This window comes from Miniopterus natalensis, chromosome 18 (assembly GCF_054644295.1).
Source record: "Miniopterus natalensis isolate mMinNat1 chromosome 18, mMinNat1.hap1, whole genome shotgun sequence".
NCBI classification, from domain to species: domain Eukaryota; kingdom Metazoa; phylum Chordata; class Mammalia; order Chiroptera; family Miniopteridae; genus Miniopterus; species Miniopterus natalensis.
In genome coordinates, this window is record NC_142098.1 from 35,584,980 (window position 1) to 35,603,391 (window position 18,412).

Here is an 18,412-nt window from a genome sequence, read left to right on the forward strand (position 1 = left end):
AGAGGGCGAGGAGGCCAGCAGTGGGGGCGTAGAAGGTCCTTGGAGCAGGAGTGACAAAGGAGGAAAGACCAAAAACATCAAACAACCAAAAAAAAAGAAAGAAAGAAAGAAGAGAAACCAACAAAAAAGAAAACCAAAAATAATCACAACAGAAACCAGCTGCCCCAAAGGAACCAGAGATGAAAACAAACAAAAAAACCAAAAACTCCCCAAAACCAAACAAACCAAAAACCAGTTGCAAGCCAGACCTCAGTGTGCTCACCCTCACAGCTAGGACACCAAATAAGAACCCCCAGCCAGGGGCCGAGAGACCTCGCAGGGCGGACCTCACCCTGAGCCCCAGGCTGGGGGGCTCACCTGCAACTTTGCCTCCCCCACTGGGAGCCAAAGAAGGAAAAAGAGAACTCGCCAGCCTCCCAGTCCCAGCCCCCAGCCCTGGGCCAGTGAAGACGGCACAGCCTGGGGCAGAGGGGTGGGCTCAGAACCACCCCCAAATGTTCTTTTCCAGAAGGTGAAAGAGAAAGGGCCTGAACAACCTTACACCAAATATTCAGTAGCTTCATCCAAAGGATGTACAGAATTTTTAGCGTTGAGCTCAACAGAATGTGTCCCTACCATGTGTCCCCCCCCAACCCCCAGCTCTCCCCATCCAGGCAGGGGGTCTCGCTTTAACCCCTCCCCCCCGCCCCCCGCCCCCAGCCAGGGGAGAGTGCAGGGGAAGGCCTGAGATGACTTTTCACCCCTGTACTTGCCCCTTTTCCCTTTGAAGGGTGGGCTAGGCCGTTTTTTTGCTAAGTTCTAGCTCTCACATGTCCCCCCACACCCGGTCACCCTCCTCTGCTCTGGGACCTCCCCCCTACCCAGCCCATGGGAAGGTGGAAGTTGCAGGCAAGAGGGCATCCGAGTTGTCTTTTTTTCCATCCTTGTCTGTCAGTTTCCCTGAAAAAAAAATTCATATTCCAGTGCCTATCCGTGGAATCCTTCACGTTCTTTGACATTGACCAGAAACCAAAAAGAGAACTCACTTCATGCCCCCCACCCCGTGCCCCTCTGATACTGGCCGATGCCTCTTCCTCCCCTCCCACACATGCAGACACACACGCACCCCAGTGGTGGGGTTCCTCGAGATGGCATCCCCATCAGGGTCCATGTGGCGGGGAGACAGTGCCATGACCTGTGGTCCCCATCTGAGAGGGCACTGTGGTGGCCACTGCTCCCATGAGACCTCCCTCTAGTCTTGGCTGGACCCTGTGTTTGCTCAGCCCTGGGCTCATCTCGATGACGGACAGAGGAGAGCTGCCGCTGGGAGCCACTTTGCCCTCCTGCTATTGTGGAGGCCAACAAAGTTTTGAACCAAAAACAAAAACAAAAAACCAAACAAACAATAAATTAAAACTAGAAAAAAGAATTTATATATATATATATTTAAGGGAAAGAAGACAAGGACTCTTCAAGTATAAGAAGGAGCCGCGAGGTGGAGCCAAGCCCTGCCCCAGTGGTCCAGGCCCTTGGTCCCCAAGGCGGATGGAAGGACGGATGCTTCTTTCTCTTCACAAATACCTCATGGACGTTGTCTTCGGGAAAGCCGGAGGTGGGCGGCTGGGGCAGGGCCTGTTCCTCAGCCAGGGAGGATGGAGGCGGGTGGGCAGGGCTGAGAGAGGGTGTCAGGGACTGGGGGAAAGAGCCCCATGCTCCCTGCCCCACCCCAATCAACTGAAAAAGCTTTAAAAACAAAACAGGAAAAAAGGAGTAAGAAGACAAAAAGAATGGACGAAGGAAAACTAACAAACTTTCGGGTGGTTTGATCCCTCCTTTGATTTCTTTCTCTATTCCATCTGTCCCCTCTCCTCTGTGTCCTTTCTCTCTGCTCCCCTCTGTCTCTCTCCCTCTTCCTTCCTTCTCTCACCTCTCTCAATCTCGTTCTTTCTGTGTCTCTCCTCAAACCAAAGTGTTGCTGTGAAGGACGAGAGCCATGGAAATCAGAGTGGCCCCGCCCCTCGCCGGGCAGAGCAGAGCAGAGCAGAGGGGGGACCCCAGGAGACAGTGCTGCTGGACACTCCGAAGAGAGGCAGACACAGCCTCGGATGCCACCCTGGGCCCCGAGGCCTCAGCGTTCTTTTTCTCGTCTCCCTTCTCCCACCCGGGAAATGAAACTGTTGGGCTGGGCCACGGAGGCAGCAGAGACTCGGCTCTTGCCGGGGTCTGGGATGCCTTGTCTGGGCAGCAGCGGAGTGGCCGCCCCTCTGACCCTGGCACCCATGATGGGGCCTGGCGTGCCATCGGCCCACCCTCGCCGGAATGTAAGCATCTCAGCTCCGCTGAACTGACTCCCTGCCCTCACCCTACCTCTGAGTTTGTCCATTTTTATTTCCTGAAGAGAAGAGACTATTGAGAGGGCCTGGGCCCCAGCCTGAGGGTGGAGAGGGGGGCCAAGGGCTCCTGAACAGACAGTAAGGACATTTGAGCAGAGCAAAGTTAAAGGAATTACAACCAAAAACCCCTCCGAGAACACAGGCAGCATGGAAGGCATGGTGGAGATGACTCAAAAACAAACAAACTATGATTCTAGACCAAAAAAAAAAGAAAAAAAAAAAATGGGGAAAAAAAGAAAAAAATTCCAGGACTCACCACCACCCACTTCATCCTGCTTCCTCCCCATCTAGTCCTGCCACCTGGGACCTCACCCCCTTCCCAGTGTGGGGGGAGTGAGGCAGACAGCAGAGGAGGAAGTAGGGGGCAGGGATAGGGCCTATGCCCTGACACTGGTGGAGGGACCCCCATGCAGCCCGGGGGTGGTGGGGACCCTCCCCATACAACCCCTATAACTGGGAAAAGAAAAACAAGAATAAAAGAAAATTCCTGGGAGGGGGAAAAAATAACCAAATCCCAAGCTTTAACTACAGCTGTGAAACCAAATATTGGGAAGGGGGTGGGAGGGAGGGAGGGGCAAGTGTGCCCCAGGTCTCCCCCCTGGGCCCCCCTCCCCCGAGGACTCGAGATAAGGCACCAAATACCTCATAGAACTTTAATGTTAAAAAAAGGAAACCAAATATCGTTGGCTGGGGGCCAGCCAGGGCAAGGGGCTGGGGGGCAGGAGGGAGCCAGGGTTGGGAAGGTGATGGGGGAATTCATGCCCCCCACCCCCCTCTTGCCCCTTCCACTCCAGTCCCCCCCGTCTCGACTCCGGGAAACAAAACTATCTCATCGTTTTTATTTTGTGGTCTGTACAGAGCCTGTGTCCGTGTGTCTGTGTGTGAGCGAGAGAGTTGGGGGGTTGGGGAACATTATATGGGGGCTGGGGAGGGAGACCCTAGGCCAGGCTCTGGGCTAGGTGAGATGTCTGAGGTGAGGGGCCAGGGGCCTGGGCTGGAGAGGAAGATGAATGGATTGGAGAAATGGGGCAGGGGGAGCCCTCTGAATTTCTCTTCTCCCCAGCCATGACCTCCTGCTTGAGGGAGGGACAGAGACTGGGTCTACCCTAACGGTGGGCCTTTTAATTGTGCCAAAAAAAAAAAAAGAAAAATGCCAGTAACTAAAACACCTGTCTCTGTTCTCTTCTGGGAGGGAAGGGTGGGGGTATAAGGGGGGGTGGGTGGAGATGGGGAACCCAGGCCCCTGTATGAGTTGGGGTTAAGATCAGAAGGAAGGGGAAGGATATGAGTTTCCCACACATCTCCCTGGGGAGGGCCAAGAGAGAGGGTCTCCAAGCTCCACACCCAAGCCATGTACAGGGTGACCTCCTGACATGACTAGATTTCCTCACCCACCTAGACCCTGGGTGCCTCTCTCCCATTTAGCCTAGGGTAAGGGGAACTGAGTGAGAGAGAGAGTGAGACAGACTGAGCAAGACTGAGACACGCGGGCCCCCACTGGCCTGAGTGGGAAAGGCAAGTGCGAGAGATAAAGGCCTCCAAGAGAAAAAAGAAACAAACCAAAGATTTAACCATTAAAAAAAAAAAAAAACCCACAGACAACTCCGCTACCTTTTTATACGTTGGAAAAAAAAGTGAAAAAAATTTAAAAATAAAAATTAAAAAAAATACACAAAACAAGCCGTAGTTCCTTCGTGCGGTTTGAACTTTGACCTCAGCAGTCTCCAAAGCAAGATGACGATGACAAAGGCGAAACAAAAGAAAAAGAAAAAATAATGTATATTTTTAAGTATTTGTCCTTGAGATGTTAGCTCCTTGTTAAACACAAAAAGGAGAGAAAAATCCAGACAGAAGTGTTGCTGGGACGGAGACAACTATTTACTATGTCTGTGACCCCTCCTCTCTGCCTCCCCCTTCCTCTCCTGTCCCCTTTCCTCTATCCCTGCTGCCCCCCCCCCCCAGCCTGTCCTCCAAGCCCAGGGGCTCAGTATTTATTTATTTATATAACTGCAGGGTGACTGGGGGCCTCTCTCAACAACTTGTAGAGAAGGCCTTTGACCATGGTGGGGTAGGGAAGGGGCAAGGAGTCTTTGGGGAAAAACAGGGGCCTGATCTTTTACCAACTCCTCTCTGCTGGCTCCTTCCCGGCTTCTTATTCCACTGCTGCCACCATCACCTCCCAAATCGTAGGCTGCGCTAGGGCAAGATGACCCCCCCACCATGTAAAACTCTGATTGGCTCAGCCCTTGCTGGGTGGGTGTCTCTCACCTACTCACTAGAACGACCAGGTTGGAATGGGGATGGGAGGAGGTGGCAGCTAGTGGGCATGGGAGACCAAGCAGCAGCATCCAGAAATTGACTGGGCCCTGGAGACCTTGTTCTCCATCCTCACCAAGTTAGCCCCCCCTTTCAGTTCTGTCTGACCCCTGTGTTGGTAGGCCCTCCCTTCCCATCCTGCACCCCCTTCCTGTCTCTTCTCGTGGTAGCGGGTTAGCGTTTCAGTGTTCTTAACTCCAATCTGCTTGTTCATTGTACAATGTGCTTCTTTTAAGGCCCCATTTTTGTAACTTGAGTGTGTCATTCATCTGAACAACATCAAAAAATAAAAAATTAAAAACTGTACAGAGAGAAATGCTGTCTGCTCTCCCTTGGTCTCCTCTCTGTCCTGGGAAGGGTGGTGGGGGGAAAAATCAGGGTATGTGTGTGCTGGGGAGGGGAAGGTTTCACTCAGAAGTAAGGCCTGAGCCCTGGTCTGTGTGGTTCAGTTGCCTGGAGCACTGTCCCCCAAAAGGTAGAAAGGTTCAATTCCCGGCCAGGGCACATACCCAGGTTGTGGGTTCAATCTCCAGTAGGGCCCTTACTGGAGGCAACCTGTGGATGATGATATTGATGTTTTCTACTCCCTCCCCTCTCCCTTCCTCTACATATCAATGAAAAGCGTATCCTCAGATGAGAATTTTAAAAAAAGAAGGCCCAAGCATTTTTTTTGTTTTTGCTAATCAGAAAACCAAGGTTCAGAGCTTAGGATGAATTCAAATTCCTGAATTCAAATCTCAGTTCTGCCATTTTATAGAAAAGTGAGCATCAATGTCCTCATCTGTAACAGGGACAATACCTACCCTGGGGTTGCAAGAATTAAATGATGCAAATCTTGGGCACACGGTCTTCAATAAATGAGAACCACAAAAAGCCAGGAAACCAGTACTCCATTTACATCCCCAGAGGACTAACAAAACCCTTTAAAAACTGAGTTGATTTTGAAGTTGTCTGGTGAAACAAGGTACATACCCTTCTTTTTCAGAGCAACATACTCTCAAATTTTGTGCCCATGCTAGGTCATTTGAAAGGAACAGCAGCTTCACAGGTGGTGTAGTCAGAACCAGAAAGACCCAAAAGTTGTCGCTCAGGTCATCCTGTGACAAGCACAGACGCCACACCTGAGAGCACTCTGGAGCTGAACTAGCATCTACCTGTAGCCCTCTGAATGTGCCCAACCACTCCACAGGCCCTCTCCTGTACAGTCATACTTGGGACTCCTATCAAAAACACATTGGGCACTAGAGGACCACTGTTCTGTCCCTTTGACAACTCTTAAGCAGCTTCCATATCCAAGTATAAATTGGCAATGCAAAGCTCTTAGAGGGGTCTGCAAGTCGCCTGCATCCGAACTCGTGTGTTCAAAATGTAGACTCCAGGGTTTCATCCACACAAACTTGCTGGATCCAAAGCCCTGGGGGAATGGCCTAACACACATTAACATTCAAGAACCTTTGCCTGTCCAACTCGAACTCCAGCTTCCAACAAGCATTTAGTGCCATCTTTTTTGACAGTGGTTAAATTGAGAACTGTGAAAATTTCAGCAGGGTGATGGTGAATGAGTCTTGTTCATAAACCTGTTTGCACATATAAATTTTTCTCAGGGTGGGAGCCCCAAATTTCCTTTTAGAGGCTCTAAAAAAGAACAATAGAGGAAGGGTGGTGACCCCACTGTCACAGAGCCTTTCTTCTCTACTGAAAGCATCTTTATCTTGGGGTCAAATAACACCTTGAGGTTTTCAGCCTGATGTTTAGCTGGTTTTACAAGCGTATCTTCCAATTGTTCTAAGTACTGATTTGATATGACTGTTAGGATAGGATGTTACAGCTCTTTGTGAGGAGGTAGTCTGAGGACAAATCTTTACATGGTAATTAAGGTGGGGGGTTGGGGGCTGTCTGGTATGCTGGGCTAACTTGGCTGAGTCCTTTCTGCAGGGTATAAGGTTACTGAAAGAAGGTGTCTAGGATCAACACACTCTGGTCGAAACTGCTTAACAGATAACTTGCTCTTCATCAGGAGATATCAAGATACCAAATGGGTGAGTGCTTTTTCTTTTCTAAAATGACTAAAATAAGCATAATGTAGCAAAATCTATTAACAGTGTTAGGAGGCCTTGTTTCTAGCCTGGCCCCACCACTTGTGTGGCCTTGGTTTCTTCCATCTCTTCCATCTCTCAGCCCTCATTTTCTTACCTGAGTAACAGGCTAACCCAGTCTGTGTTAGAGCCCCAGTGTCCAGAGGGCAACAGAAGTGCTGAAGGGAGTCCAGAGAAATGTGGTGGCCCAAGTGGGCAGCAGAGAATGACAATTTCCCTTTTACTTCTCATTTATTAGTGTTCCATAAGAATTCTAACAAAACGACTGGAGTAATCTTTGGGGGGGGGGGGCGGCTTGTTTTCCTTGGGGTGTGCCTCTTATGACGCAAGACTACCACAGCAACTGAGCATTCCCAACAGTCACACACTCACCATCTCATTTGCCCACCCTCACTGCCCAACTATGCAGAAGGCAGCAGAGTGTAAAGCATATGGGTGATTAAACCAAATGAAATTAAGCTTAAGTTCAAGCTCTGCCCTATCTGGGTTAAATGACCTTGGGCAAATCACCTCACTGCTTTTGACTTTGGATTCCTTCCCTGCATAATGTTCTCCTCGCAGGATCAGTTTGACAATTACTCCAAATGGCACTGGCCAGTGTGGCTCAGCTGGTTGGAGCATCGCCCTGTACAACAAAAGGTTGAGAGTTCAATCCCGTCAGGGCACATGCCTAGGCTGCGGGTTTGATCCCTAGTCAGGCACATATGGAAGGCAACTGATGTTTCCCTTCCTTCTTCTCTCTTTGAAATCAATAAAAACATATCCTCAGGAGAGGATTAAAAAAAGTATTCCAAAAATGTAGGAAAGTATTTGAGACAAACTAGACATGCAAACATGTCAGCCACACGAACCACCCCTCTCCCAACAAACATCTATTAGCTGAGCCAAAGACCAACTCCAGGTGGGTATCAAGGCACCTCCTCTTATGAAGCTTCCTCCCCCAGTCAACCCTTAGAATCAACTCCACAGCTGGGTCTAGTCCCAGGAGCCACCCTCCTCTACTGCCATGGAGATCATGCTTTTTCCAGACCTGAATGTGCCTTCAGGGATCCACAGTGGGAAAACCAGTTGGCCCTCAGAGAGCCGACTTACATCAGGCCAGGAAGTGGGGGATAGTAGTGGTGAGGAGAATCTGATTTCCCCAAATATTCCCACCACCAGTATTAACAGCTTTTAGGCTTTTCTATGAAACTGTGGGGACCTCTAGTGGCAAGTGAGCCATGCTGCCTCCATTTAGAACCAGAGTGAAATCTCTGCTCCCCAGATGCCATAGCCTTGGAATTCAGGTCTTCAATATAGCAAATATTTACCAAGCTCCTACTACTTGTCAGGCCCTGTTCTAGATGCTGGGAACGAGGCCATGAAAAGTACCAGGGCTCATGGCTCCCAAATTCCACTACACACAGCCAGGCTAGCCAAAAGCACATAAATGTCCAACTCAGTCTTTATTGACTATTTCACTTTGGGACCACCAGTGCTAACAGGTAGAAGGGTGAGGGGCACCCTTTTGCATTTCAGAGACCCCAAAACACCCCTCAGAACAAAATAGGTCCAGTTACAGAACTTACATAGCGGTAGGGGAAGGTGGAGGAAGGAGCACTGTATGTACAGAAATTTAAGGGGATGCTGGAGGGGGTTCTTCAGCAACAGGGCATGGCACTGCTGAAGAGGGAAACAGGCAGGGTCAGCCACTGATCTGGACCCCCTCAGCCTCAGCCAGAGGGTAGATCTCAATGGCCTCCACAAGGGGTAGCGCCTCCACTGCAGTCTCCATCACTGCCAGGCCAACAGCAGCCTCTGCCTCTGCCAGCTGCTGCCGCACAGCTGCCTGATGCTGCTGCTGGTGGGTCTTGCGGTGTTTCCATAGGTTGGAGAAAGAGCGGTAGCTCTTGCCACAGTCGGGGCAGGAGTAGGGCCGTTCACCCGTGTGAATGCGGCGATGTTCTGCCAAGCGCATGGAGATGGCAAAGGCCTTGCCACACACCTCACAGGCAAAGGGCCGCTCACCTGTGTGCAGGCGCCGGTGGTCCTTCAGGTGGGTACTCTGACGGAAGGCCTTGCCACAGTCTGGACACGGGTATGGCCGCTCACCTGTGTGGATGCGCCGGTGCACCTGCAGTGACGTCTCTGTGCTAAACAGCTTCTTGCACTCGCTGCACTCCAAGCCCCGGCGTCGGGTAGGGGCTGCAGGGGCTGCAGCAGCAGTGCCTGCAAGGGCCGTTGGGGGGGCAACTGGTGTGCGAGTGGCCCGTGGGGCCCGTGGGGCTGGGGGCTCCTTAGCCAGGACTTCTCCAGGCCCAGCAGCTGCATGGGCCGCCTCATGTGCCTGCAGCCGAGCAGCTGAGCCCACTTTCTTGCCACAGGTACCACACTCAAAACGCCGTGGGCCCTGGGCAGCAGCAGCTGCACAGCGGTGCTCACGGAGACGCAGTGAGGAAGGGAAGGCAGCACCACAGGATGGGCAGCGGTGGGGCTGGCGCCCAGCGTGGGCCACAAGCTGGTGTACCTCCAGTAGCCGGCGCAGCAAGAAGGAGCGGGGGCACTCACGACATTTGTAGGGGTACTCGCCAGTGTGGTGGTAGCGGTGCATGAGCAAGCGGTAGGGGCGGTGAAAACGCACTCCGCACTCCTGGCAGCGGTAGGGGAAATGCTGGGCATGCACCAGGCGGTGCTGCCTCAGTGTGGAGCTTTGGGTGAAAGCTTTGCCACAATCCCCACACCGGTAGGGCCGCTCCCCTGTGTGCGTGAGCCGGTGGCGGGCCAGGTTTGCAGGCGAATTGAAGGGCTTAGAGCAGTCTGGACAGGGGAAGGGCCGTTCACCCGTGTGTGTGCGCAGATGGTTTCGCACATGGGACTTCTTCTTGAACATCTTGCCACAAATGCCACATTTATGGCGCCGTTCTAGCCGGTGCACAAAACGCTGGTGCCGGGTGAGCTGTAATGCCTTGCCAAATTCACGGCTGCATAGGAGGCAGCGGTAGGTGCCTGGGGCAGCAGGTTCTGCTGAACTTTCCTCGGACACTGGGGGCTCTGGGGCCTCTGGCTCTCCAGTCTCTGCTGGAGCTGGCTCAGGGAAACCAATGACAGGCTCCTCTGGTGGGACTGGTGTTGTGGGTAGAGGGACACCTCCCACCCCATGGGTACGCCGGTGATAAAGGAACTTGGTGAGGTTGACAAAGTTCTTCCCACATGGACATGAATGCAGAGGATTTGGGGTGTGGGCTCGCCGGTGGGCCAGGAGGAGGGCCTCTGTCCCAAAGGCTAGGCCACAGTCCACACACAGGAAGTGAGACTCACTACTGTGGTCTCCAAGGTGTTGGTCCAGACTGGAAGGGCTAGGGAAGACACGACTGCACAGGGGGCACTTAAAGACACCCTCCCGGTGACTCCGCAGGTGCTGCTGTAGCTGGTGAGGTGAGAGGAAGAGCTGATCACAGGCAGAGCAAAAGAGCTCCTGGGTAGCTGCCCCGCCTGGCTCTCCACTGTTGTTCCTCCGGGCCTTCCGCCCCCGGCGATCGCGCCCAATGGCTTCACCATTGCGCAACTCATAACTGTGGTCAGAGGATGGCAGGGGATCAGGCTGAGTCACAGGCACCTCTGCAGGTGTTGGGGTCAGGGTCTCCTGCTGCAAGGCAGGCTCCTCAGACTCTAGGGCAGGAGCAGGGAAGTGGGTGGCCTGGTGCTCCAGAAAGTCAGCTGGCAGCTGGAAGAGCTGGGAGCACTCAGAGCACTTGTAGAGGAGCAGCTCCACCTCAGTCACCACCTCAGTAGTGGTGGCAGCAGCAGAGGGGACAGCTGCCCCTTCCCCACCTTCTTCTGCTTTGCGGTATGAGTGCTCCACGGCCACACGGGCCTGGCCCATGGGGGACCCCAGGACAACTGGGGACCCCAGGACAACTGGGGCTGAAGGCTTGGTGGGAGTGGCCCGGAGATGCGTCTGCCGGTGGTTCAGCCAGAGCTCTTGGCTGGCAAAGAGAGCCTTGCAATCAACACACTCATAGTGGATGGTACTGGAGCTCAGGGGAGGCACCTTGGGTGGCGATTCAGCTGGCACTGCCTCCTGAGGTGCCATCATTTTTAGATGCAGTTCCTGGTGCTCCAGGAGCTGGCTAGGTGACATAAGCAGCTGCCCACACTCCAGGCACTGATACTGGCTCTCCTGTACTACAGTCTGATAGAGGCCTGTGCCAGAAGCTGCCTCCGTGGCCACAGTGACTCCAGGCTCAGCCACGCCCACCAGCTCAAAGTGCTGCTGGGGCACGTGGGAGTTCTGGTGCATGAGCACCTCCTCCAGGGATCCATAGAGCTGGTTGCACTCAGAGCAGACAAAGCGATGCTCAATGTACAGGACTGTCTCCTCTGACTCCTCAGTCATGGCGGCAGCAAGGCCCTGGGCTGGGAAAGGGGAGATTTGGGGGCAAATCACAACTAAGCGATTGCTTCCTCAGTCCTCAGGAATGATTCTTTCCCTTTACCATCCCTCCACCTAGATCTATATCCCCTTCTGACTTCTTGCTTCCATTTTTCCACTCCTACCTGCCTTCCTAACAATCTTTCCTCTCCCCAAACTCATAAGAGCACCAAGCACAAAATCTTCCCAGCTGGCTCTTCCTGGTGAATCTACCCAAGTCTCACCTCTGAATCCAGTGGAATCAAACTCCACCCACCAGATCCTTCTAACCTGCCTCACAGCTGGCCCAAGGCCCCACCCATCACACAGAAACCCATGTCCTCTCCACTCAGACTTCCTTCCACTGATTCCTCTCCCTACCAACCATCCCATTCCCATTCCCAGGCACCCAGGGGAAGTCCACCTACTTCTTCCAGCCTTGCTCCTCTGCTCCCTCCCCCAGACACTCAACCTCTTTTTACACCTAAATCACTCAAATTGCCCAATGTCCCACACCTTTAAGCACCCTTACATTGTGCAACTCCTCTCCTATACACACAACCCTTCCTATCCACAATCTCTCCCTCCCTCTGGCGTCCAGGAGCTTCACATCAAACTATCCCTTCCTCCAGTTAACTTTTCTCACATTGGCCTAATCCACCTCCACACCTAGACTTTCCCACTTGACCACTTCCCCAAGATACCCACGTCCTCCTCTTCAAATAAAGGCCCTCTCCTACAACCCTTACCCCTTATCCAGAATATCCAGATCCATCTTCACAAATACCTAACTCATTCTTTATACCTAGACCCTTCCCATCACCCTAACTTGTGTCTCCAGGGTACCCAGATACTCTTCACATCAACCACCTTTTTTTTTTTTTTTTTGCATTGAGACTTCATCTACAATTCTAATTTCTCTCTGGGATACCCAAATCTCCTATTCGCGTTGATTAAAACCCCTTTTCATTTACAACCACCCTAACCTATTCAGGGATTCCTAGACTCCCCTTCATTATTGTATTAATCTTACTTTTTCTTTGCAAAAAGACCCCCTCCCACCTTAACCCATTCTAGGATGCTCAGACCTCCTCTTCATATCAACTTAATTCTCCTTCTTTGCTAAAAGATCCGGCACGCACACTAACCTAATTCAGGGATATCCACACTACCCTTCACAATAGCTTGAACCCCTTCACATATAGACCCTCCCACTGCCCAAATCCCCTTTAGGGATACCCAGATCCTCCTCCTCTTATGCAGAATCCCCCCGCCCCCCCAGCACAGCCAGATCCCTCTTCCTCACATCTGAACTCTTTCACCAGCCTATTATGTATTCTGCGGAAACCAAGACCCCCAACTACTTATCAACCTAACACATCATTCTCATCCCAGTAATACCCAGATGCCCAACACAGATCTCTCTCACCACCCCAAACCCCTCCAAGAACACCCAATTCCCACTCTTCACCTTGACCTAATTCCCTATACTTTTCCAAAGGACTACCTCCATCCAACCTATTCTAGAGGCACCCAGACACCCTTTTCAAGTAATAACTCTTCTTTGCACAGAGACCCCTTTCAACACATCCCAAGGGTATCCAACCCCACTTCACTTTGGTTTAATTCCTCTTCACACCTGGACCTCTTCCTCAGCTCTAAATCTGCCCTCTGGGAATGTCTGTTTCCTAATATCTTTTTAGGTCAAGACCCTTCTCACTGGCCTAATTTTTCGAAGTATAACTCAACCTTCTCTTTATATTAACTTAATTGTCTCCTTTCTCACGTCCTAAACTTCCCCCGGCACCCAAGTGACCTCTAACCGTCCACCCCCTTTCGGTTCTGGACGGTCCTACGGCCAAGCCCGTTGCTCCGAAATCCCCTGAAGCCCTGGAGACCCTCTGAGGACAGCTCTAATGTCTCCCTTTCCACAAAGGACCCTCCCAGGCCTCAACCCGAGCCCGACCCTCCTCACTCAGCTCCATTACTCGACTCTAGACCCCTTCCCCACCGACCGCCCCAGCCCGGCCCCCGCTCGGCTGCCCGCAGGCCCGGCTGGCAGTTGGTGCCGCTTGGCACTCACCGCCGGCGCGCGCGCCCCGCCTGCCGCCCTCAGCGCGCAGGCGGGGTGGCGAGAGCAGGCCGCAGGGGAGGGTGAGCAGCTGGGCCGACCCTTAGCGCGCGCGCCCGCCCGCCCACACTCACCCGCCTCTGCCGTCTCGCACGCCTCAGGCCCGGGCCCGGGCAGCCGCTTCCCTTGCGCGGCCACCCTACAGCTACGCTCTCTCTAGCTCCCGCAATCGTCACCTCTCGCCTGCTCCGTAGCCTCGCTCTCGCCCCAATCACCCTCAGCAACGCCCCTCCCACCTTCCTCTTCGGCCGCCGCGCGGACGTACAAACGTGCCCAATCATCGCCTGTCTAGCCCCTGCTGTTCGGCCAATAGGCACTTACGTCCCCAAGCTCTGGACCAATAGTATGGAGCGTCTGAGTTCTCTTCAGCACCCAACCAATCCTCTAGCGACGTTTCCTCGCCGGCCGGTCCCGGGTTGATAGTGCCCGCCCCCTTAAGTCCCCTGGAGGATGCTCCTCCTCCACCATCCCGTCGTCTTCGCTAGACGGCTCAGGAGGAGGGGGCAGCGTGATGACGTCAGGCAGCGGAGTCAGGCCGCGGGCGCCATCTTGGGGACACGGGGGGTAGTCGCGTGGGGGACGGGGGGCAAAGTCGGGAAATTGAGGCACGTGACACTCAGAGGGCTCGGGCAGGGGAATTGAGGCAGGAACTCCGGAGAGCGAAGGGAGAGAGTGAAGGAGCACGAGTCAGAGCGAACAGGAGAGGAAACTGCAGCACCAATTACAGAGAGGGAAGAAAAAGGGAAATCAAGGCTCCAGATTCATTTTGTTAGGAAGAGAGGAATAAAGGCAGCGTGCAGGAAGAGGAGAAACACTGAGGGGCTCTTGAGGGGGTAGGAGAAATGTCAGGGGAAAAGCAAGAAGAGAGAGAATCTGAGGGATTGAGGAAAACCTGAAGGAGAAAATGGGAAATGGAGAGAAAGGAAAAGCCGAGAAAGGCAGTTTCATTTGAAGAAACGGGCGGGGGGGGGGGGGGGGGGGGGCTTGGGAGCGAGTTGCCCCAGCCAGGACTGTTATAAATGTTTCTAGAGCTACTTGCACACCCAAGGAAGGGGAGCTGCAAGAGATTGACGTGGTGTCGTGTTGTGTGGCCCTCCCGCGTTTCTCAGATGAATAACTGAGTCTTAGAGGAACTGCCATTTACCTTCCAGAGGCCAAAAAGTTACTAGGGAACCTCAAACACAAACTAAGACCTAGGTGTGACATTTCAGTCATAATTTTGCTATGTCATACAATTGGTTTCTACCTGGTTGTCCTAATTTTCCACTTGATTAAACTCCCTAACACCGGGCCCATGTAATTAAAAACAGGCTGCTTGGCCTTAGCTCGTTTTGCTCACTGGTTGGAGCGTTGGACTGAAGGGTCCCTGGTTCTATTCCAGCCAAGGGCATGTACGTGGGTTGCAGGCTCAGTCCCGGGCCCAGTCTGCCGGGAGTGGGAGGCAACCAATCAATGTGCGTCTCTCACATCCATGCTCCTCTCTTACCCCCCCCTTCCACTTTCTCTGAAAAGCTATAGGAAAAATACCTGTGGGTGAGGATTTAAAAACAAACAAACAAAAAAAACAGGCTACTTGGATTGGATTGAATTGAATCTTGGCCCTGCCACTTCCTAGCTGTTGCTTTGGGCAAGTCAACTCCCTTGTACCTCAGTTTCCCTATCTGTGAAATGGGGGAATAATGGCCCCTGTCCCATTTCAGTTTAATCCTCTCAACAATCTTAGAAAGGAGGAACTATTATTCTCACTTTACAAAAAAACTGGAGGCTCAGAGAAGTGAAGTAACTTGTCCATAATTAGGAAGAGCCAGAGTCAGGATTCCAACCTAGGAGTTGACTCCAAGGTTTACACTCATGACCCCCAGGCTCTACTGCCTGGCAGGTGGGGACCCAGTGGCATATTGAATGGATAAATGCAAGAAGTAAAAGAAAGAAGTTGGTGGGAATCTGTGATCCCTAAAGCTGGTAATCTGGGTTTTCCCTCAGGGTGATATAACTTGGGGTGGGAGCCAGAGAGCCTGGAAGCTAGGTTCAGCTTTTGACAAATTCTGTGTTCCTGGGTAGGTTCTCACTCCTGTTGAGGCCTCCTCTTCCCACTTGAAATTGCCAGCCATCCCTGGCTGGTGTGGCTCAGTTGGTTGAGCATCCTCCAGGTTGCAGGCTCAATCCTCGGTAGGGTGCATGCAGGAGGCAGCCAATGGATGCTTTGCTCTGGCATCCATGTTTCTCTCCGCTACCTCTCTAAAAATCAATAATAAATGTATAAAGGAAAATGCCAGCCAGCTTTGCCTGTCAGGCCCATTTCTGCTCTGACCTGCTTGGACCTCCCAGCTTATCTGGGTTGGCTAGTCCCTTCTCTTCAGATGACTCAGGAGTAAGCTAAGGCCTGGATCAGTTATCCCAGAGGTGGTGGCACGGGATTAGGACTTCTGGGACAGATTCAATTTAGAGAGGCCAGGCATTCTATGTTGGAGTTCCTGCATAAGCAAAGGCCTAGAGGAAGGTTTGAGTCTGGGCTTTTAGTTCTAGCTGCAGCTGAAGATGGGTGTTGGGGGCCATAGATGTTGACCACGTAGGGTGAGGAGGTGTGTACAAAGTTGGTGGTCCTTTGGGGTGAGTTGTACGTGTCAGATGTATGTTGGGGATGCTGCACATGCCAGCTGCAGAGGACTTCCCATGCCAGGCCAGTGTGAGTTGCCACATGCCACATGTGTGCTCGAGGCATGCAGTCACATGTGCTGGAGTGCTGCACGTGAGTGTCAGTGTCTCCTCCCCGTCACGAGCAGTTGGGGGTGGTGGTGAGTCACAGACTCAGCCTTCAGCACCAACTGTCATGTTCCTTCCCCCCAAATTTCACCCCCCACCCAGGCGGGCACCACCCACCCCCACTCCAGGATCTGTATCGCTGCTTCTCTCCTCCTTCTCCCTGCCCTGCTCAGCTCCCACCTGAGGGGGAGGAAGTCTCCCACTTCAGTTGGCTTTGCCCTCCAGCTCCCTACTCTTTCCCACTGTCTCTCTTCAGGTGACTAGAGAATATAGGGCCTCTACTCCCCACCCACTCATCTCCATGTGTCCCAAGGATTTCTCTGTGCGTAATGGAGAATTTCCATACTTACCACCCATCCCTTTGCCACTGTGGGGCTATTTCTATTTCTGAGGGCTTCTCCCTTATCTCCATGGGCTGGCTGCTCCTGCTTCAGTGGGCCTCTTGTGTCTGCATCCTTGTCTTTGTGGGTTCCCTGGTGTTTGTGGGCCTTGCCCCCATTTCTGTGACCTCTTACTCTCCTTGGCCCTCCTCCCTTCTCTGTGATGTGCTGTCTTGTTCCCATTTCTGTGGGCCTCTCCTGCCCATGGCCTTCTCCTAACACCATGGACCACTCCCCGTTCCCAAGGAGGGCTTTCTGTTTCCATAGGCCTCTCTCCATCTTGACAGGGGCTCTCTGGTTCCACAGCTGCCCTGTTTCTGAGGTCCTTTGCTTGTCACTCTGGTTTGCTTCTTTGTCTCCAGGGGCCTTTTTCTCTGGGCTTTTCCCTATCCTTGTCCTTGTGGGGTTTGTGGACCTTGGCCCAACTCAGTGGGTCTTGATGGCTGTATTTCTGTTTCTTTGCATGTTCCTTCATCCCTTTAAGCCCTCTCCCCCCAGCAGCATGGCCTCCTCCTCAGGTCTCCCCTTCTCACCTCCATGATCCTTCGCCCAAGGGCTGCCTGGGTGGAGTGGTGGCATGGTGTGGTGGAGGGGGTGGCCTGGGGATGGGCCCTTCGTCCAATGCAGGGCCTTCTCCTCATCAGCATTCTCCTCGAGGGGGCCCCCAACCCCGACCAATACAAGCTCCCCCTCCTCCGACTCCCCTCCCTTCTCTCTTTCTGACTGCCTCCCTCCCTTCCTCCAGCCCGCCCTCCTCCTGCCTCCCAGCTTCCCTCATCTCTCCGCCCCCCCTGGCTCCAGGACCCAGCGCGGGTGGCTGGCTGGCGGGCGGGCAGCCGGCAGCAGCCTCAGCCTCTCAGCCTCAGAGGGGAGGAGAGGTGGCAGTGGCGGTGGCGGCAGTGGGCAGCAGTGACGGCCAGCAGCAGGGAGGCAGGCCCAGCTGGGGACCAAGAGCCAGAGGCTGATCCTGCAGGGGACCAGGAGTCGGTGGCCAGGCCCTCCCACCCAGGCCCTGTGCTGGGCACCCCCGGGACACCCCACCCTCCTCTGCCTTCTCTTCCACCTGCTTCTCCCCCCCCCACCCCGCTGTCCTCTCCCTCCTTCCCCTCTCTCCCCTTTGCTTACTCCTGTCTTGGCTCCCTGGGTCTCCCAGCACCCCATCCTCCCCAGCCCCTCCACTCCTCGGTCTCTCCCCACCCCCAGCATGCTTTTCCCGTGGGGGCTGAGGGCTTAAGGACTCCAGACCCTTGCCTCGTCCAGGGCAGGGCCAAGGCTGGGGGGAGGGGGGAAGGGGTGGCCCCCTCCCCCCCACCAAGCCCTCCCCTCCCCCACTTCTCCTGATGGCTGGCTTCCTTGTCTCCACCCAGTCCTCGCCCCCAGTGGCCCCCCCTGGGCGTCCCGGCTAGGGGAGGGGGCAGGGGCCCTTTCCTGGGCCGGCTTCCCCCTCCCCCGGCTTTGCCGGTTCCCCCTCCTTCCCATTTTCACCTTCCTCTCCTTCTTTCCTCCCTCCTTCCCCTCCATTTGCTCCTTCGCCCTCTCCTCTCTCCCCTTCTTTCCTCCATTTTCTCCTTCCTCCCTCCTCCCCTCCCTGGCCCACCCTCTCCTCTTCCACCTGTCCTTCCTCCCTGCTCCTGGGGAGCCCCCGTTTGGATTAGTTGGGGGCCACTGCCAGAGGCGGGGGAGGGGGCCCTGTGGACTGCCCTCTCCCCCCGCCCCAGCCATACCACCACCCAGTGCCAGAGCATCTCTCTGCCGCCGGTCCTCGGGCCTCGAGGGAGCCCAGCCCTCCGTCCCACCAGGATCCGTAAGTGTCTGCAGGGCAGGGGTTGGGCCGGGGCCGGCCGAGTCCTGGAAGACTGTACTCACAGCCGCGGGGTGAGGGGGGGAGGCACATTTCCCTGCTCTGGGGATGGCAAATACCCTCCCCCACCAGGGCCTGCCATCTCCCCAACCTCCATTCCCCT

The 18,412-nt window shown here is 53.9% G+C and overlaps 2 protein-coding genes across 3 annotated transcripts in view; one reads left to right on the forward strand and one right to left on the reverse strand.

The window, feature by feature from the left end:
* Positions 1-8,210: 8,210 nt before the first annotated feature.
* ZNF574 (zinc finger protein 574) lies at positions 8,211-13,480 on the reverse strand. The gene is made up of 2 exons (XM_016209264.2): positions 13,380-13,480; positions 8,211-11,179 (listed from the first exon to the last, which is right to left on the reverse strand). The coding sequence occupies exon 2, from the start codon at positions 11,157-11,159 to the stop codon at positions 8,469-8,471; it is 2,691 nt and encodes an 896-aa protein (XP_016064750.2). The 5' UTR covers positions 11,160-11,179; positions 13,380-13,480; the 3' UTR covers positions 8,211-8,468.
* Positions 13,481-18,169: 4,689 nt separating this feature from the next.
* The window catches only part of GRIK5 (glutamate ionotropic receptor kainate type subunit 5), a 38,726-nt gene continuing 38,483 nt past the window's right edge, over positions 18,170-18,412 (forward strand). For both annotated transcript variants that reach the window (XM_087826724.1, XM_087826725.1), the window contains exon 1: positions 18,170-18,252. The gene's annotated coding sequence lies outside the window, so the exon portion shown is untranslated. The remainder of the gene's footprint in view (positions 18,253-18,412) is intronic.

Bases quoted from the DNA above. Each gene is read 5' to 3' on its own strand.
- ZNF574 (XM_016209264.2), bottom strand. From the start codon at position 11,159: ATGACTGAGGAGTCAGAGGAGACAGTCCTGTACATTGAGCATCGCTTT.